This window comes from Tamandua tetradactyla, chromosome 4 (assembly GCF_023851605.1).
Source record: "Tamandua tetradactyla isolate mTamTet1 chromosome 4, mTamTet1.pri, whole genome shotgun sequence".
Lineage (NCBI taxonomy): Eukaryota > Metazoa > Chordata > Mammalia > Pilosa > Myrmecophagidae > Tamandua > Tamandua tetradactyla.
In genome coordinates this window covers 84,608,434-84,629,319 of record NC_135330.1, presented here as the reverse complement: position 1 = coordinate 84,629,319, position 20,886 = coordinate 84,608,434, and the positions used below count along the sequence as shown (strand labels likewise).

Genomic DNA, 20,886 nt, shown 5'->3' with positions numbered 1-20,886 from the left:
GTATACACAAGCAATGACCTAACTGAGGAGACAATTAAGGGAAAAATTCCATTCAAAATAGCCACTAAAAGAATCAAAGAACTAGGAATAAATTTCACCGGAGATGTAAAGGCCCTGTACACAGAAAACTACATAATATTGCTAAAACAAACAAAGAAGAGCTAAATAGGAGGAATGATATTCCTTGCTCATGGATAGGAAGGCTAAATGTAGTTAAGATGTCAATTCTACCCAAACTGATCTACAGATTCACCACAATACCAATCAAAATTCCAACACCTTAGTTTGAAGACTTGGAAAGTTAGTTTTATCAAATTCATTTGGAAGGGAAAGAGACCTCGAATAACTGAAAACATCCTAAGAAAGAAGAAGTAAATGGGAGGATTAACATGCCCTTATGTTAACAGTGGTCAAAACAGCATGGTACTGGCACAAAGACTGACCAGTGGAATCAAATCAAGAGTGCAGAAATAGACAACCAAATCTATGGTCAACTGATCTTCAACAAGATCCCCAAATCCACTGAACTGGGACAAAATAGTCTTTTGAATAAATGGGAATGGGAGAACTAGATAGCAATAGCCAAAAGAATACCTTACACCCTATGCAAAAAATTAAAAAGTGGATCAAAGACCTAAATATAAGAACCAGCACCGTAAAACTCCTAGAAGAAAATATAGGGAAACATCTTCAAGACCTAGTAATAGGAGGTAGCTTCCTAAGCTTTACACCCAAAACACAAGCAACAACAACAACAAAATAAGTGGGAACTCCTCAGAATCATATACTTTCGTGCCTCAAAAGACTGTCAAAAAGGTGAGGAGGCGGCCAACTAAATGGGCAAATATATTTGGAAATCACAAATCAGATAAAGATTTATCTGTAAACATTATCCTGTAAACATAAAAGATTATCCTGTAAACATAAATAAATCACAGAACTCAATAACAAAAGAATAAAAATCCTAATTATAAAATGAAGAAAAGTATGAATAGATATTTTTCTGAAGAGCAAATAGATGGTTAAAAAGCACATGAAGAGATGCTTCATTAGCTACATGGAAAATGCAGAGCAAGACTACAATGAGATACCTCACACTAATAAGAAAGGCTGCTATTAAACAAACAGAAAACTACAATATTGGAGAGGATGTGGAGAAATTGGGATATTTATGCACTGCTGGTGGGAATGTATAATGGTAGAGATGATACGGTAGACAGTTTGGTGGTTCTTTAGAAAACTAAATATCTAGGTGCCTTATGACCTGATAATAGCACTACTCAGTATATATGCAGGAGACATGAAAGCAGTGACACAAACAGACATTTGCCACCAACAGTCATAGCAGCATTATTTACAATTGCCAAAAGATGGAAACAATCCAGGTGCCCATCAACAGACAAGTGCATAAACAAAATGTGGTGTGTATATATATATATATATATACACACACACACACACGATGGAATATTACGTAGCAATAGAACAAAATGACGTCCTGAAACATATGACAACATAGATGAAACTTGAGAACATAATGCTGCGTGAAAATAGCCAGACACAAAAGAACAGATATTGCATAATATCGTTTTTCCTTTTTTTTTTCTGCATATTTTATGGTGGGGGGTCACATTTCATTATTTTTCTAAGTGACGGTCCCATTATTGCAGCACCATTTGTTGAAATTTTGGGGGGTGGAGGAGAAGTGTATGGGCTGAAATCAAAGCCGGGTCTCGCATATTGCAGGCAAGAATTCTACCACTGAACTACCCTTGCACCCCTTAGCTTTTATGATCTTATTAAAGGTAAACTCAGAGTCTGTAATACAGGATATAGGGGACCCAGAGTTATATCTGAGCTAGAGATGAATGAATGCTTAACTACTGAGTTTGAACTTAAATGCAGAAATAAAGGCAATTCATTAGTAGGTCTATAAGTAATACTGACATATTGAAGGTGAACATGATGAAAGGAGTTGTATAGAGCTATGTATCCCACTGATTAGTACTACAAATATAAGTAAGTTCTTGTACAAATTACTTCAAAGGTATGAATGTTGTGCAAAGAGTAAATAATATCAGTGAATAAGGTGAACACTACTATTGCATGCTATGGACTATGTTTAACAGGAAGATATCAACAGTACTACAGCAATACCAGGGGTAAATACTTGGGGGTGGGGGAAAGACAAGTGTTAATGGAAGGTTCGGATTTTCTATTTGGTGAGGGTGTGTTTATTGGTTATTCTTCTCTTGGGAGCAAGAAAATTCTTCAAAATTGAAAGTGTTGATGATTATACAACTAAGTGAGGATAATCTGAAACATGGACTTTTGACTTTGTGCATTATCCATGATGCCCATTGGATGGAGGTAGCTGAAGGATACACTTACTGAGAAGCAGAACGGCAAACTCTGATGTATACATATGGTTGGATATTGTGCTACTACAGAAAGGAACAAAGTTGTGAGGCATGCAATGATGTGAATGAATGCAGGGGGACATTATTTGCTGCAAAATAAGGCAGAAACAAAAGAGCAAATATTGTATGGTCTCATTTAGAAAATACTTATAAGAAAATTGGGGTCTAGATTTTAAGCTTTTATAGAAGTTACATTTAGTCTGGAAGTGTGATTATTATTTCCAAATTCTAAGATGCTATGCTATAAATATACATATATATGTATAACTTGGTATTTCCCTAGAACTATGGGTATTTGTGTGATACCTAAGACTCAGAGTAGGAGGTCTGCAGGTCTGAAAGTCAGCACTGCCACATACAATAATGGTTAAAGAAACTGAAAAAGAGGTCAGACTTCAATTAGAGGTAAGAACAAAGTCAATGGGTCAGGACGAAGGTAAATCAGAAGACAAGGGTAAGGAGGACATTGTCTGCACTTTAGAACTTCACCTACTCTTAGGAGACCAAAGGAAAAGAGGTTTATTTTGTCCAGAACCTAAATTTTCTGTTTTATTTTTTTCTGTTAGCATAGAAAATAATAATCTAACTCAACCTGTCTGGATAGATTATTTAAACAACCCAAACACATGGAGCCCAGAATGGGAATGAAGGCTTGTAATTTTGTATAGCTTAATATAATTTCCCAATACATCCCAGAGCATGTTGAGCAGATAATTAAAAAGTATTGACAAAGAACCCCCTGACACTGTCTCAAACATTAGGGACTTCCAAGTCAATAGGCCAAGCCCTGGATCTTTAGGCTTGCTCCTGTGAAGGTTATTTATGTAGCAGAGAAGCTAAGGCTACCTACTTATGACTAAGAGTTACTTTCAAGGACCTCTTTTGTTGCTCAGATAGGGCTTTCTTTCTCTAAGCCCAACTCTGCAAGTAAAATCATTACCCTCTGCACATGTGAGACATGACATCAGGGATGAAAGTCTCCCTGGCAACATGTGATATGACTCCCAGGATGAGCCTGGCCTTGGCACTGTGGGATCAACAATGCCTTCTTGATCAAAAGGGGGAAAAGAAGTATAACTAATAAAGTATCAGTGGCTGAGAGAGTTCAAATAGATTCTAGAGGTTACTCTGGAGGTCACTCTTATGCAAGCTGCAGTCGACACTGATACATATCACAACTTGCCAACCCCCAACCAAAACCATTCCTGCCAATCCTAAAGGATACCTAGGACATTATATAAGATTCTACAAAGGTTCCATGTACTAGGGTAACTTTTCAGAAACCTACAACCTCCAGATGGGTCCTGAAATGCGGAGGGGCCAGCCTTTCCAGAATATCAATTAGTTCCATCATCCTATCTCATATTATCAACAGTCAACACGAACAGTTAGAATGGGCATAGCCCAAATACCCCTAAAAGAGTAGGAGAAAGATCAAAGGTGATGGTGTTATACAGAGAAGACAGCGTTTAACAAATGGGTATGAGTGCTGAATCATTATACGGCTATTTCTTTTAGTCTCCAGTACCTCAGGGCAGCTTGAAATAAAAACCTAAAATTGTGGAATTGTAACTCATACCAAAATCTGAAATCTGTTCTACAACTAATTGTTGTGATATACTTTGAAATTTATTGCTCTTTTGTAAATATGTTATTTTTTTCACAAAAAAAGATAAAAAAAGAAGGAAAAGTATAACAGAGAAGATAGGATTTAGCAAACGAATATGACTGCTAAATCATTATAATGACATTTCTTTTGGTCTCCAGTGTCTTGGAATAGCTGGAAAAAACAAACAAACAAAACGAAGAATGATGGAACTGTAACCCATACCAAACTTTAAAATCTGTTTTATAATTACTTGTTAAAAACATACTTGGAAACTTATTGCTTTTTTGTATGTGTATTTCACAATTAAAAAAAAACATTAAAACAAACAAAAAAACCACAGGACTGTACAACACAAAACAGTGAACATGAATGTAAATGATGGACTCAACTATAATAAAGATACCATATTATTGCAAAGTATTAATAATAGGGAAAACTGTGGGGATGGGTAGGTGGGAGGTATACGGGAACTGTATAATTTCTGGCTGATTTTTCAGTAAATCTATAACTTCTCCAATGGGAGGTGGTGGGGAAGGGAATATATACATAAAGAGAAATACGAATGGTCAACAATAATATTTTAAAAGTTAAACTTCACTAATATTCAGAGAAAATACAAATGAAATCCTTTTTTTTGACCATAGATGGGTAAATGTTAAAAAGACCTAAAAACTTAGTACCAGTGAGATGTGGGGTTAAATAAGTGCACTCGTACAATAGTTAGAAATATAAAATGGTACTGCCAGTTTAGAAGGTAACAACAATAGCAACCCAAGCTTTAAACATACATATCTTTTGAACCAGCAATTATATTTCTAACAATCTGCATAACTAGGCAGTTCAAATCTTATCTATGTGTGTAGCTCAATCAGAACTTCTGTCTAATATTATAGTCTTTTTTTAACTTTTCATTTTGAAATAATTTCAAAGTTATAGGGCAGTTGTAAAAATATAAAACTCATATAGAGAACTCCAACGTACATGCTAAGAGAATCTTGGATAAAGAAAATTTTTCTGTATCTTTGGGTCCACTTCCACCCTCAATTAATTTTCTTCTGATTATAAAAACATTTTTTCAAACAATACAGAAATGAAGGAAATGAAAAATCTCCTGTAAGTGCACACTCATCTCAGAGATGACCCCTGTTATGCAGTTTGATTGTATAGACATGTTTTCTACATGTCTACAAGCATACATTCTGTTTTCTTTCTCTCTTTTTCCTTTTCTTCTTTTATATCTTTCACAAAGATCTGGTATAGTGGATGTTGAAATATCTTCCCAATAGTTAAAGAAATATGAAATTATACTCAATAACGAGCAATAAATATTTTTATTTTCATTTTAAAATTGATATATATATATATATAAATTCAGTCAGAAGATTTTATTGCAAAGGTAACTTATTCTATATTTATTAGATTACAAAAAAATGCGATGAATATATCAACTCAATGACATTTAAGCTTGTTAATTGAAATCAAATTTTTTTTGCACATTAGAATTTATGAATAGGGACAGTGATTGTCATAGAGATCTACTTTTTTATCTAAGGGTTGAGAAATTCATTTCAAAGTTGTACACATAAACAGCAAAGAAATGAAGTAGCAGTGGCTTCAAATGGGGAGAAATGAAAAAAGAATGGGAAATTAATATTTAGGTAGGAAACAACCTTAGCTGGAATGGAAAAAAAATTCGCTTCCAAAGCTAGGAAACACTGTAGTCAGTTGTACAAATTGCCTGAAAGTAATTAGATACACAAATGCTCTTAAGAAGGAATTGTAGGATATGGTTGAGATATTTCAAACTTAAGAAATACAAATACATTAAAATATCTGGGGCAGGCAACGGTGGCTCAGTGGCAGAGTTCTCTCCTGCCATGACAGAGACCCGGGTTTGATTCCTGGTGCTTGCCCATGCAAAAAAAAAAAAACAAACCAAGAGCAGGGCAGTACGACTGTGGCTCAGTGGCAGAATTATCGCCTGTCATGCTAGAGACCTGGGTTCAATTCCTGGTGCCTGCCCATGCCAAAAAAAAAAAAAAAGTAAAATATCGGGCAACTGTGTCCCCAGTTTACCAAAATATGAAATAACCTGAGCTATGTATACTTGAGCTGTTAGGGTACTTCGAGTGCAAATACACAAAGTGATCAGTGAACATGTTTGGTGGCTTATTTTATTTCTAAAGACAGTAATAACTGGAAGCTTATGTCTTTCAGTGAACATAAGACAGAGTGAACATTTAAAAAAAAAACTACCAGGTATTTCCAGAGTCAGAAGATTTTGAACATGGAAGGAAACTAATTGTAGTCACAATCCAGTTTGAGATAAGGAAAGGGAGACCTGTTGAGGTGATGTCAGATGTTGAAATAGTTAAGGGCTTGTCTTCCAACCCATCCTTTTTCCATAGCTACAGCTTAGTGCAATTTGGGGCTTAAAAGTCAATTTTTGGATTATCTGAAAATTCTTCCACAGAAAGGATTACACTCAATTTGGATTCATTTAAAATGCCTAAAATACCTCACACACAAAAAAACGCTCACAGATAAAGAGCAATAAATGTATTGCTCATTACCTGCATCATAAATTAGGTTTCCTGACAATTCAACTACTGCCTTCTCTCAACATGTTCTTTTCAGGCTTCCTGTGTGAAGTGCTTGGTGTCTGACTGCACTGGAAATCTTGGCCTCAAGGCAAACGTTTCTGTCTTTACATGCATTAATGTAAAAAACCTCATGAAAAGGATGAGATGATAGAAAGAGATCTGTGTCACATACTGTGTCATGAATGCCAGGAGAACTCTCCGAGCAGAATCAACTCTCACCAGGAAATGAGAAAGAAGTTTTTACCTCTTTCTTTTCAAATACTTCTAAAAAGACATAGTTGGAACTTTTAAATTTGGTTAAAATTTCCAACTAGATAACAATTTCTGGAATATTTTACAGCTATAAGAACTCATGTTTTCAAAGACTAATAATATGGGAAGACATCTCACATTCTAGCACAAACTCTAAAATAAGCCAACAAAAGCTTTTTAATATAATTTGATGGAGAAGCAACTTAAAAGAGTATTTTTTCCTTCTCATTTCAAGCTAGGTTTGGACCTCCTACAGCTTGTTTTCTTCTTAATAGATAAAATTGGGCAGTATCATTCTGATTATTTTACTTTGAAGAAGGATGCAATCAAGAAAACCTGAAAGAATATTTTACTTAAAGAACTATTCTCTAGTGCAGTGTCATGCTGTGTCATGAAATCAATTTAGTCAACTGTGACTAGTACTTATTTATTAATAACACAGAAAATATCAGTGTGTATAACACATGTCAAGGATGGGAATCGTTTCAGGAAACTTAGACTTTGGACACACACACACCCCTATACATATTTGTGTACTGGGTTGATATATTTCTTACTGTGGTTTATGGTCAAGGAAATATGAAAAGTCAGTCATTTCTTTACAGAAATCTGGAATTTTTGTATTATTCTGAGATCCTCTTCATGTTAATTATCTAGCTTTTTTGATTTGACTAAAATTATTAACAATATACATCTAAATGCATCTTTCAGACTGTTGCAAATTAATAAAGGATGACAAGCTATATAAAGAAATTTACACAGATACCATTTCTGTTTTACTCTACACTTCCCAGCAAATTATAATCTGTCTTAAAACTTGTCATTTTTACTCTCCTCTATAATACCAGTTTAATAAAACATACAGACAACTAAAAATTCCTCCTTTAAATCTAAGGAACCTCTACAATCAGTGCTTCTCTTTGCCTCTAAATTCAAGGGATATTTGGGATAATGCAAAGGATATGATACTACTGATCTTTCTAAGGTAAAAATAAGACTTGGCTATCTTTACATTATAATGTTGGCATTTACCCTTCTCAAAGAATGCATCTACATATCTGGAAGACTTGCTGTACGACTGGATCAAGGACAGTGTTTACACATCTTCCACCAGCTCCAAGACTTTCTTTTCTCTCTATTAATGTTTATCTGCACTAAATTTTAAATGGGGCAGATTTATACTCTAATTTTCTACCTACAGTAATAGTTTCCTTTATAGAAATCTGAGTTTTGGTGGTAAAATGAGTTTATATTACTTTATTGACACCAATATTTTCAGTTAGAGTTTAACTAACTGAAACATGTTTAGTTTAACATGGCTGTGACCTACACAACTTAAAATGCACTGTACAAAGACAGCCTAAAAATACCTGGAAAATCCTCAGACTTAAGAACATTCTAATAAGTTCAGTTAGCAAAATAAATCCCAGAAGAGGTTAGAGAATGGACATATCAATATGAATTTACAGTTTTTTTCATTTGAAGATCTCAGAGCACTTAGTAAATATCAACATGGTATCACCGGAATTGATGGTGGGCGGGTATTATTTTCTCCAGTTTTCCTGGTTAGACTTGATCAGGTCAGTGACTTTTAAGGTCAGGACTCTGGATCTTCTCTTCTCAAAGTTTTTTCTGGTGGAAGCAAACTGGTCTTCAAATCATTTTAACTTAGCTCCATGTCAGTAGGATTTAACATCTGAATTATTTTGTAGTTCAGCACTTGATAGGAAACATTTGTGATATCGGAAGATGTTTCATTTTAATCTTCAATGAAACTGGATTTATTCTGAAGTTTTAAGTGGTGAACTTACCCAGAAGATGATGGATATCTCCTCCACTGGTCATGTTCATACTGTCTGCTTCCTACACCAAAGAGATAAGAAAACCAAAACCAAGAATCAAATCTAAATACTCAAACAGGAAAAAACTACACATTTCTAAGTATTTATAAAAACAACATGCTGAGTTGAATTTGGAGAACAGAACTTTATTCTCTTTTCAGCTGTGGCCACCTGTCACTAAAATTTCGTTCTATAATTATTTCATTGAAGTGGAAACAATTAATTAAGAGGTAGGACTATTAGTGGAAGGTTTTCCTTTCAGGAAACAGTGTCAAAATTGCTCCTCTTAACACCATTTCAACCATCTGCATTATATCTAGACATTTATTACTGCCAATGACTTTTGGAAATGGAAATTCATATGCAGATGGTTCACGAACAGACATTTTCCAAGAACGGAAAAAAGCAAATGCGTGGCTATTTCTACAGTTGAGCCCAGAGCTTCTCTTTTCCAACCCACAATGCAGCTGGCCACTTTTTTGCCTTCTTAGTAGACAGGAGATGTTGGGAAGAAGATTAGAAGAGAATGAGTAAAAAGGGTGACAGTTTTTCACGTTAAAAAAAAAGTTCCTACAAAATGTCCCATGCTCTTATTTTACTTCTGGCATGTGGACTTCCTTCCACTCTTTAACCCATGCCCTTCCCCCCTGCCATCGTCTCCCCCCCACCCCCACCCTGGTGGCTGGCCTTTTGGCCCTTCACACCTCTACAAGAGCTGGAACTCAGAGGAGTGAAGCAAGCCTTCATCAGCTGTGCTGTTCTAGTAAAAGGCTGGGTAAAAGGAGAAGCGTAAGACTAAAACGAGGTTTCCAGATTATGCATGGATTTCAATCATACTTGTTATCTCTGCCTTTTATCACAGATAATCAGCAGCAGTTTTATAACAGCTCAGGCCTCCTACAGAATTATCACAAAGAAGTGAAAATCTGAAGAAATCGCAGGCAAATTTATAGCTACTGAGTGTGGAATTTAGCACATCATTTCTCACCAGCTGGGCTGGGCAAAGGTATTCTAACACCAAGAAAAGGTTAAAGCGTTATCACTTTAGCTGCTGTTTTGTTCTCCAGGTTGCAGGGCTTAGTAATGTTAGCATTTAAAAAGTTCCAAAAAGGCTTTGATGTTTACCACCTTGGAGTGGTGGTAACTCTCCCCTAAACCCTTGGGCCACACCATGCTGTCCCAAGGGTTTATAGGGACAGAGTTTTCTGTTCTCCCCCATTTACACAATGCCAGCAAGAGAAATGCACTACCAAAAGGGAGCCCTGGACAAAAAAGGTCCTACAACTTTTGAGGCATATAACTTGCCCACAAGCTGGCCAAAATGGAAAGGGTTCAACTCTTTGGAAAGCTTTCCAATATTTGACCGGGAACTGAATACTTTAGTTATGAGGCATTGTTATTTTACTAGCACAAAGAATTCTGCCCAATAACTCTGTCCTGGAAATAATGACAATTTTCTACTCAGTATTTTAATATCTTCATAGAATATTGAAATAGGACTTCAAGGCAGACAAAACTCAGCAAAAATTATTCTGGCCTAAGTAAAAATGACATAATTAAATCACAGTAATTAAAACTGAAAAAGTGGATTACCTGACCTTAAAAATGTGTTTCAATCCTAATAAAAGACTGTATATACACATAAAGCACATATACTCATATGTGAACATATACTTTATACAGAAACATCTGAAACTAGAAAACATATTTGTATTACCAGTAACATTTTTCTGAACATTTCTCTTATGTAAGGTAAAATGCAAATGAATTATCCTTGCTTAGATATTGTCTTTAATTTCTCCCACCCCTATTCCAAAACTCTCTAATCAGAAACTCACCCGGTACTTAACTTCTCAATTTTGCCTTGACTCTTGAATTTTCCAGATGAAACGATCACAGATATTATCCTTTGACTTCCATGTTACTATTATTATCCCTATAGAGTAGACATTTCCTTCAAATTCAAAGAACTACTCATCAAGCTTCAAGAACACAGCCTTGGAGCCAAGCGCTCAGGCTCTAGCTACTGAGGCCATTACAGTTTCATTGCTTTCAGGTGACCAGAAGAGAGGAGGCAAAAGATGCCCAACTAGATCTCACACTCAAGTCTGGCAAACATTCCCTAAAGGTCAAAATATTTCCTGAAACTCAAAATGGTCATGCTGGTAATAAGAAAGGGAGAAAATCTGACCCCTACAATGAGAAATTTTTTCTATCTGAAGCTTTTCAATGCGTACGATTAAAAAAAAGAGGGCGGGCCGCGGTGGCTCAGCGGGCAAAGTGCTTGCCTGCTATGCCGGAGGACCTCGGTTCGATTCCCGGCCCCAGCCCATGTAACAAAAACGGAGAAACAGAATACAATAAAACAAGAAAATGTTTAAAAAGATGTTTCCCTTTCTTCCTTCCTTCCTTCCTTCTCTCTGTCTTTCCTTTAAAAAAAAAAAAAAAAAAAGAGGTCGGGGGCGGGCCGCGGTGGCTCAGCGGGCAAAGTGCTTGCCTGCTATGCCGGAGGACCTCGGTTCGATTCCCGGCCCCAGCCCATGTAACGAAAACGGAGAAACAAAATACAATAAAACAAGAAAATGTTTAAAAGATGTTTCCCTTTCTTCCTCTCTTCCTTCCTTCTATCCTTCCTTCCTTCTCTCTGTCTTTAAAAAAAAAAAAAAAAAGAGGTCGGACTCTTCATTTTTTGGTTCTTCTCTCATATTATGCTCAGGCTCCAGAGCCATGGGAGAAACCCATTTCACTTAATAAATTATTTGACAGTGAGGTGAGTAAAAAAGATATCTAAACTGTTCTCTTTGTCTCATGCTTTGTTTACTAGACAAGGATTAGTTATTATGGACTCCTGTATGTTTTAAAGCTATGTTTAAAAACATAGTTGTAAGCCCTGTAACAGGGCGACTTTTTGAAACTGATCATTTGCTACAACCAGTTTCTGCAACAGCCACACAATCATTTCTGCTCCTGTCTGGACCTAGCATCGCAAATTAATTCTAACAGTTCTGCAAATAATAACTGCAAAGTTATTAGGCTTTTTATTATATATGTAAATGTTATCAAAACAACATTATGTCATAAATGTGCTATAATCTATAGTTACATATGTAGGCACTGAATTTAAAAGAAAAACATTAGTGGTGAGCCTAGTATAATATGCTGAGCAAAACAAAGCCAATAAACACCTTAGCTGACCCACTCAGGGCACTACGAACCAGCTTGAGAATCTCTTCATATCTAAAAAAATGCAAATTTAAAGCAAAAGCAAAACAGAGTACATGAATTAGATGGCCCATGATTATTCTAGCTTCACTCATTGAGTCACTGATTCATTAAGCCAAATAATATTTGGTCTCTATGATGAACCACACTATATCTGGTTGTTAGAGACATAGCATTGCACATTAAACAAGTGGTTGAAAAGTGGGGAGGGGAAACAGGGAAGAGTAGGGTGCCGTGGGGACGAGGGCCCAGAGCTCAGAGAACCCCAAGGAAACCCCAAGTACGCCAAGTCCTGAGGGATGAAAAAGGTTATCTGGTAGAGGAGGACAGGAAAGGGTGTTCCAGCAGAGACGGCAGTATGCAGGCCACAAGGCAGGGGCTGCTGCTTTGGGTACTAGTGTGCCTGGGAACCAGAAGGACTGAACCGAAGTAAACTAACTGAAGAACTTAGAAAAAATCAGAAGGAAATAAACCAAAATATTTTTGTATGGGATTCCAGATTTCCTCCTTAATTCTTTACTATACAGTTAATATTTTTCTGTAACTAGTATATTGTTATAAGCAGAAAGGAGTAAAAAAAAGTACTCCTGGAAAAAAAACATGGGCCAGCTATAAAGCATTAGCTTGCTCCCTATAGTAACAGAACCCATGTCATCAGTTCACAAGGCCAGCAACCAACACCCTAAGCTTAGAGCCCCCATCCCCTCTTGCCAATCTACCCCTTCAGCCATGTCTCAGGCAGTAGCACTGTTGCATCTCTGGAATTTTTTAAAGGGCTCTATATGGTAACATATACATATATATAACACAAAATTTCCCATTTTAATCCTTAAGTGCACAATTCAGTAGTGTAAATTGTATTTACAATATCATGCTACCATCACTACCATCCATTATCAAAACTTTTTTATCAGCCCAAACACAAATACTGTACCCAGTAAGCAATAACCCTCCTTCCCACTCGCCCCAGTCCTTCACATCTCTAATCTACTGTCTCTATGAATTTTCCGATTCTTGATATTTCTGAAGTGGAACTATGTAGTATTTGTCCTTTTGTGCCTGACTTACTTAATTCAACATGTTTTCATGGTTCATCTATGTTGTATCAGGATTTCATTTCTTTTTACAGCTGAATAATTTTCCCTTATATGGATATACCCTATTTTGTTTATCCATTCCTCTGTTGATGGACATTAGGGTTGCTTCCACCTTTTGGTTATTATGAATAATATGGCTATGAATATGTATGAATTGAATACAAATATCTATTCAAGTCCCTGTTTTTGATTCTTTTGGCTACATAACTGGAAGCGGAATTGCTGGATAGTATGTCAATTCTAGGTTTAACTTCCTAAGGAACTGTCAAACTGTTTTCTAAAGTGTTTGACAACTATCAGACTGTTTTTTAAATCATGTAGGAGGGTTCCAATGTCTCTGTATCTTTGCTAACACTTTTAATTTTTAAAGTAAAATCCATTCTATTGGGTGTGAGGTGGTACATCTCACTGTGGTTTTGATCTGCATTTCCCTGGAGGCTAACGATATTGAGTATCCTTTCATGTGCTCTTTGGCCAGTTCTGTTACCTTCTTTGGAGAAATGTCTAGTCAAATCCTTGGCCCATTTTTAGATTGGATTGTTCTTTTGTTGTTAAGTTCTTTATATATACTGGATATTAAACCCTTATCAAACCTATGATTTCTAAATATTTTCTCCCATTCTGTAGGTTGTCTTTTCACTTACTTGGTAACGTTCTGTGATGCACAAAAGTTTTAAATTTTGAAGGAATCCAATTTATCTGTTATTTGTTTTGTTACTTGTGTCATCTCTGGAAAGGCACAATTACTGAGCACCAACCCTTCTAGATTAGTTGCTCTTGACCCCCTTACCCACTTCTTCAACTCTAGTCCTCAAAGGTTCTCTTTTCTCCAGGACCGTCTGCCGCTTTACTTTCTTCTCTGGTCTAATCCCAGTGGTATTCTACTTCAGTGACTCCAGGTATCATAGAACAATATTTATTACTGGATTACCTAAATGATTGGGCTGTAGAATTACATAAAATTTCAAAGAGTAAGAATACCTATTCTGCCCTAGGGAAAGTCACTCTTTTTTTTTTTTTTTATGCACATAGGAAGAAATTTCTAGACACTACCATTCTTTGCTAGAGAATTTGAAGAAATCTAACTTTTTGTTTCCTGTAAATCCAAGGAAGTTAGGTTCTTTTTGTCTATGTTATTTTCCCGTAATATCTGCTGTACTCTAAAGAATATGCCAACATACAAGACAAATTTCTTCCAAGTATTTATCTGCAACTAGAGAATATGATGGTGGGCCTTGTGGAGAACCTAAACTGTAAGCAGACAAGCTTCTCATGGGATAGGTTAACTGATGGCAGAAATCACACACACCAATCTACATAGCCAGGCTCTGGTTTGTGTGCTTGTTTATTAATGTTATTTTTATTTTATTTTATTTATGTGGGCAGGCACTGGGAATTGAACCCAGGTCTCTGGTGTGGTCGGCGAGAACTCTGCCTACTGAACCACAGTGGCCCACCCTAATGTTTTTTTTTTTAAAAAAAGTTTTATTGGTACATGGGTGGTTCAGTAGTAGAATGCTTGCCTTCCATGTGGGAGACCCAGGTTTGATTCCTGGATCATGCACCGCCTCCCCACCCCCAAAAAAAAAGTACAAGAAAACTCATAACTCTTAATACTAAGAGACCTCAACTTCAAGTACCAAGCTGGTCTGACTCCACTTCACTTCTAAAATCAGGACAAGATTAGGCATATTCTTGATGGTATCTGTGTATATAAACATTACTGATCTGTAAGTACTAATATGAGATACGTTTTAGGGGCTGCAAAAGTTAAAAAAATTGAAATTAAAGGTTTGTTTTTGAAGGATTGGGGAAAAATATAGATCTGTTATATTTCTTCACCTGGGGAAATCCTGATATTCTTTCAGGCATTAAGGACTCCCAATTTAATAAGACAAGCCCTCAATTTTGAGTCTTACCTTTCATTTCTGCAATGGCAAAGCTAGGCCTGCATGTAATTATGAACAGCACCTTTTGTTGCTCTGATGTGGCCTCTCTTTTTAAGCCAACTCTGCAAATAAATTCCCTATCTCTTCCTCTATGTGAGACATGACAGAGGTAAGTGTCTCTGGCAATGTGGGACGTGACTCCTAGGGATGAGCCTGGCCCTGGGCATTACGGGATTGAGCATGACCAAAAGGGGGAAAAGAGATGGAACAAAGTAAAGTTTCAGTGGCTAAGCAATTTCAAACAGAGTTGAGAAGTCATTCTGGAGGTTACTCTTATGCAAGCTGTGTTGGTTTGAAGCTGTTATGTACCCTAGAAAAGCCATGTTCTTTTAATCCATTCTTGTGGTGGTAGACTTATTAATTGGGTGGGACTTTTTGATTAGGTCATTTCCATGGAGATGCAATCCACCCAATTGTGGGTGGTACCTTTTGGTTAAATTGTTTCCAGTGATCCTTTTACTGGAGCCCTGTACGAAGAGATTAAAAGGCAGAAAACAAAAAAAACTCAGAGCTGACACAGAGAGCAAAGAGATGAAACCAAGACACAAACATGTCTGTGTATATAAACAGTTATAACTTTCTTATTGCTCCGTAAGTACTAATATGAGACATGTTTTAGGGGTTGCAAAAGTTAAAAAAATTTAAATTAAAGGTATGTTTAATTTTAAATAAAATTTCATCTTATTTAAGCTAAGCTAAAAGAGGAACTCTTGGGTTTGCCTCAGAGAATCTAAGTAAGGACCAACAGATGCTGAAAGAGAAAACCACTGAAATCAGAAGATGAAAGCAACAAACCGGGAGCAAGGACCAGCAGATGCCAGTCATGTGCCTTTCCAGCTGACAGGTATTCCAGATGCTGGCAGCCTTTTTTTAAAGCCAAGGTATCTTTCTCTAGATGCCTTAATTTGGACATTTTCACGGTCTTAGAACTATACATTTGTAATCTTTTAATAAATTCCCTTTGTAAAAGCCAATCCATTTCTGGTATATTGCATTCTGGTAGCATTAGGAATCCAAAATGCAAGTTTTAGCCAGATATTTCAAACTACCACAGTATCCTATGCCCCAACCAACAGTATTCCTGTAAACTCTAGGGAGTACCATGGGCTCTAGCTAAGTCTCTATATACATTTTTCTCATTAAGTTCATTTTTTTAGAAACTTCAGGCCTCCAGATTGATCCTAGGCCAGATAAGACCTGAAATGGAGAGGTACCAGTCTCTCCAAGAACAGCCAGGTTTATTCCTCTATTCCAGAAGGTCAACACCCTTTCCAGCTTGGAGAAATTAAATTGGTCATTGTCCAGATATTCCTGAAGACTGAGAGAAAGATCCAATGAGAGGAAGGAGGTGTTAACTGAGAAATTAGAATTTAACAAATGACTGTGACTACTGAGTCATTATACAGATATTTCTTTTTAGGGTGTAGTGCTTTAGAATAGCCAGAAGAAAACACCTGAAGTTGCTGGACTGTCACACAGTAGCCGTGGTCTTTGGTAATGACTGCCTAACTATATCATAAAAAAAGTTGCCTGTGTTTGTATGGATCTATTTCTGAATGTTTTGTTCTATATATATATATATATATATATATACATATGTCAATACTACACTGTCTTCATTAACCTACTTCACTGTAAGTCTTAAATTGGGTAGACTGCTTATTGACTAGTGGTCAATAAAAAAGAGGGGTATGGGGTATGGGATGTTTGGGGTTTTCTTTATTCTTTTCATTTTGTTTTCTGGAGTGATGCAAATGTTGTAAAAATGATCACAGTGATGAAAACACAACTATGTGATGACATTGTGAACCACTGATTGTATATTTTGGATGGATTGTATGGTATGTGAGGAAATCTCAATAAAAATTTATAATTTTTTTAAAGGTATGTTTGTACTTGAAAGGATAAAATTATAATAGTTAACTTTTGGTAATTTTAAAATTTATAAAGTTTGGCTGTCAAAACTCTAAGGAATTTAAGTTTAAATAGTGATGTGAGAGTCTATATGTAAAACGCAAATTACTGCATACTAAATTCAGCTTACTATACCCATTAAAACCAGATATCTGGGGCGGGCCACGGTGGCTCAGCAGGCAGAGTTCTCACCTGCCATGCAGCAAAAAACAACAACAACAACAACAAAAAACAGATATCTGTATTACACTTGTAAGAAGTAAAAGTATGTTTTATTTCCCAGACTATACTGTAAGGCTTTGAGGTATATAAGCCAAGTCACAGCAAATATCAAAATGGTACTATTAGTAGAGTGTTGCTTACTGGTGCCAAATTTTTTTTTATTAGAAGGATTGTGTGCATACAACCCTTACAAAAGCCTTCTACTGATTAAATTGCAAAAAATTGTGTCTTGAATAGATGAATGCATTGAGAGAAAATAAATAAAATGGAAGAGACAGATTAAACATCAAGTACAAAACTATCTGTCTTCATTTCATTAAGCAGTGAAAATTAGATCTAGTACTACTAGTACATCTGTTTACTTATTTATAAATATACCACCTATTTCCAAAACAGATATAAGGCAGTTTTCAGCAAAATACCAATGATAAAAGAACACTGTTATGAAGGAAAAATGTCAAGTAGTGCTGTCATGGGTAGGCCCAGTGGCAGCCTATAATTCATTTTCTTACCTGATCCTCGGTCTCTCCAGTACTGTCCTTGGCTTGAGTGACCATAGCCTGTTCTTTGGTAATTAGAGCCTTGTCTTCCCCATCTCGCTGTTGGAACACATAATTAGCACATTAATAGGTTATCAAATGTCTTGTCCTAAATGATGCATTCAAGAGTGTCTGTCAAGGTAGCAAGGTGGAACTTTTAAACTTTTAAAGTACTTAAAAATGGGGAACTCCTGAAAAATCACATTTAAGGGCTGCAGTAAGAGATTCTGGTTCAGTAATGGGAGTCAGAAACCTGTATTTGAAACACATATCTCAGTAAGATCTGATACTGGTGGTGAAAGGAGTAGATTTTGAAAGACACTTAGAGAACAAGACCACTCAATAGTCACTTACAGCCTGTTGATTGGTCCTGCCTCCCTAGGGGAGTGAAAGCTGCTCCCTCTCAAACACTGGCAGAATTGAGCCAGCAGGGCTTTCTGATCAGGATGACCCAATACCCCTTCACTTGGGGTGCTGGGTAAGGAACAAAAACATTGGTTCCAAAACAATACTCCTGGGACCTTCATGAGCCAAACCAAGGTGTTCTTTCCTCTCAATGCTCCAAAAATTTAATACATAATTTTTAAATTTTAGATTTTTCTCCCATAAATTCCTAAACTCTGACACCTCCTATTGTTTGTCTCTACTAGAATTTAATACTAGAAGATCTGATCAAGTACCTACTAGTACTTTTTTTTTTAACTTTGATATTTCATGGTGCTCCACAAAGAAATAAGGCCAAGATTGCCTGGGTACTACTGCTCTAAAACCAGTCAGTGATATTCAAGATATTCTGAACTCAGGAAAGTATTCGCTAGTTTTGTCTTGGCCCTATGACCAATATTCCTCATGGGATCATATTCTTTTCACTTACTGACCTGGTTCCTCTTCTTTTATGGAGTGAGCAATAAATACAAGGGAAAAACAGGCTAACAACATAAGAGATGGCCATTTATTAAGGGTACAGAGATTATAACGCTGCACAGGATTCTATGATTAGTGAAGTGGTAAAGACAATGGGTGCTGGGGAATAAAGGCAAGAACTAAGGATCTGGGCCAGCTTAGCTTTTGTGTGATACACTCACATATAAGCTGACCCTCCCATGACCTTAAGAAAAAATACCCTGAGAAGTCTACAAAGCAATTGAACGTGTACACGAACACTAGCTACTTCCACGTCTACTACTGTATTACCAACTGCTACCACTGCTCTAGTTTAACCCACCATTACCTTGTGACTAGGGTAAGGCCTCTGAACCTAAATCCTTACCTCCAAATTTTCCTACACAGCTGGTAGTTATTTCCTAAAAACATATTTCTGAACACATCACCTCAAAAACCTTCAAAGCCTCCCTAATTTACTACAGTGAAGACTCTCTAACCTGGTGTTGAACAGCCTCTCATGGTCCAGCCCCTATTTACCTTTCCAGCTTTATCTCCCATTCTGGCAAAGTTCCCACAAGTTACTCAAACCCAACACTGACAGTCTTTCAGAATCCACTAGACCCTTCTGCTGTAGCTTAAGCTACTTATTTTCTCTGCAGGCAATGCCCAGATCCACATCCCTTCTAAGCCCTCAAGGTCTAGTTCAAAAGCCACTTTCATCATTAAAATTTTCATGATGCCCAAGCCAGAGTATCACTATCACCTTTGATTCTGTGCTACTTGTTTGCAGTGCTAGCAAAGCTCCTCTCATATTGTGGCCCTAGTAAAGTTGTGTGTGCTCATCTTTTAGCTCTCCTATTAGACTGCAAACTCATGCATATAGGATGATATCTGGTTCTTCTCTGAACCTTCCAAAATCTCCAGATCTTCACAATAGTGAACTTAAAATCTTGGTGATACAAAAAAGAAAAAAAAAAGAAAGAAGGAAGAGTATAATAGAGAAGATAGGATTTAACAAATAAATATGACTGCTGAATCAATATATTGATATTTCTTTTGGTCTTCAGTGTCTTACAGCAGCTAGAAGAAAAAATGAAAAATCTTGGAACTGTAACCCATACAAAACTTTAAAATCTGTTGTATGACTACTTGTTAAACTGTACTTGGAAATGTACTGCTTTTTTGTGATATATGCTTTTTTCACAATAAAAACAAATTTAAAAAATCTTGGTGATAGAGGATAAGGTAGCAAAATTACCAAGTAAAATAAGCACTTATTCCTTGCAACACTTAGCAAGTACAGATTATGTGATATCTGGATAGTTATTAGTTAATAGTTTTAAGCATAGTCCCACATATACACAGACATTAAACTAGGATGGTTCCCAATATCCTAGCTTTTCAGTTTGCTTGACCAAGGGAGCTATCAAAGTTTTGGCGACAATACATGAGGCAATACTTCTGGAAATCTACCATGTCACTAGAAGAGTCCTTACCCCAAAGAGAAATATAAATATACTATAGTTAAAAGAACACTGGGCAAATAAACCAAATGTAGTATATACCTAAAAGGAATATTATTCAGTTGTAAAAAGGAATAAAGTTCTGATACATGTGACAATATGGATGAACCTGGAAGACATCATGTTGAGTGAAGTAAGATGGAGACAAAAAGACATATTTTATGATCCAACTGATATGAAATATCTAGAATAAGCAAATTCATAGACAGCAGTAGATTACAGTTTACCAGGGACTAGGGGTTGAGGGGAATGGGGAGTTACTGCTTAAGGGGTGCAGAATTTTTGTTTGAGGGGATAAAAAGTTTGTATAATGGGTGTTGATGGTAGCACAATATATTGAGAATGTAATTAATACCAATGAATTATATGCTTGAAAATAATTAAAATATAGGGTTACATATATGGACATTACAATACAAAGTTAAAAAACAAAAACTGAAACAAAATAAATCAAAATAATCCCCAAATAAACAAACATACAATAAGAACACTGGGCTGAGAATCAAGAGACCTTAAGGTTCTAGTCTAAGTCCTGGGCAAGTTACTTTGGGTGTAAGGTCCCTATAAAATGAGGGGGGATGAATTACAAAATGTTAAAGTTGGATTTGTGATGAAAAGACTCTGAGGACAAAAAGAATAACAGTTGTCAAAATCATATAAATGATCATATTGATTCATTTTATCTCTGGAAATACAGTTTTCCTTATTAACTTGAAATACCATAACAGGACCAAAAAATTATGCCATCTCTATGAATACTTCTGTTACAAAGTGGCAAAATAGAGTTTGCTGAAAGATAAAAAGTATACA

At 36.3% G+C, this 20,886-nt stretch overlaps 1 protein-coding gene across 18 annotated transcripts in view; it reads right to left on the bottom strand.

Annotated features, from left to right (window-relative positions):
• The window catches only part of FAM120B (family with sequence similarity 120 member B), a 203,219-nt gene that overhangs the window by 32,865 nt on the left and 149,468 nt on the right, over positions 1–20,886 (bottom strand). For 8 of the 18 annotated variants that reach the window (XR_013174402.1, XM_077157954.1, XM_077157950.1 and 5 more), the window contains 2 exons: positions 17,642–17,728; positions 8,696–8,747 (listed from right to left, as the gene is read on the bottom strand). Coding sequence is in view for 17 of the 18 variants with exons in the window: in XM_077157954.1 (XP_077014069.1) it covers positions 8,696–8,747; positions 17,642–17,728 (139 nt within the window). In the remaining variant the exon portion in view is untranslated. Of the gene's footprint in view, positions 1–5,406; positions 8,604–8,695; positions 8,748–17,641; positions 17,729–20,886 lie in introns of those variants that run through there. The other 10 variants (XM_077157940.1, XM_077157945.1, XM_077157946.1 and 7 more) reach the window with 8 other exon arrangements.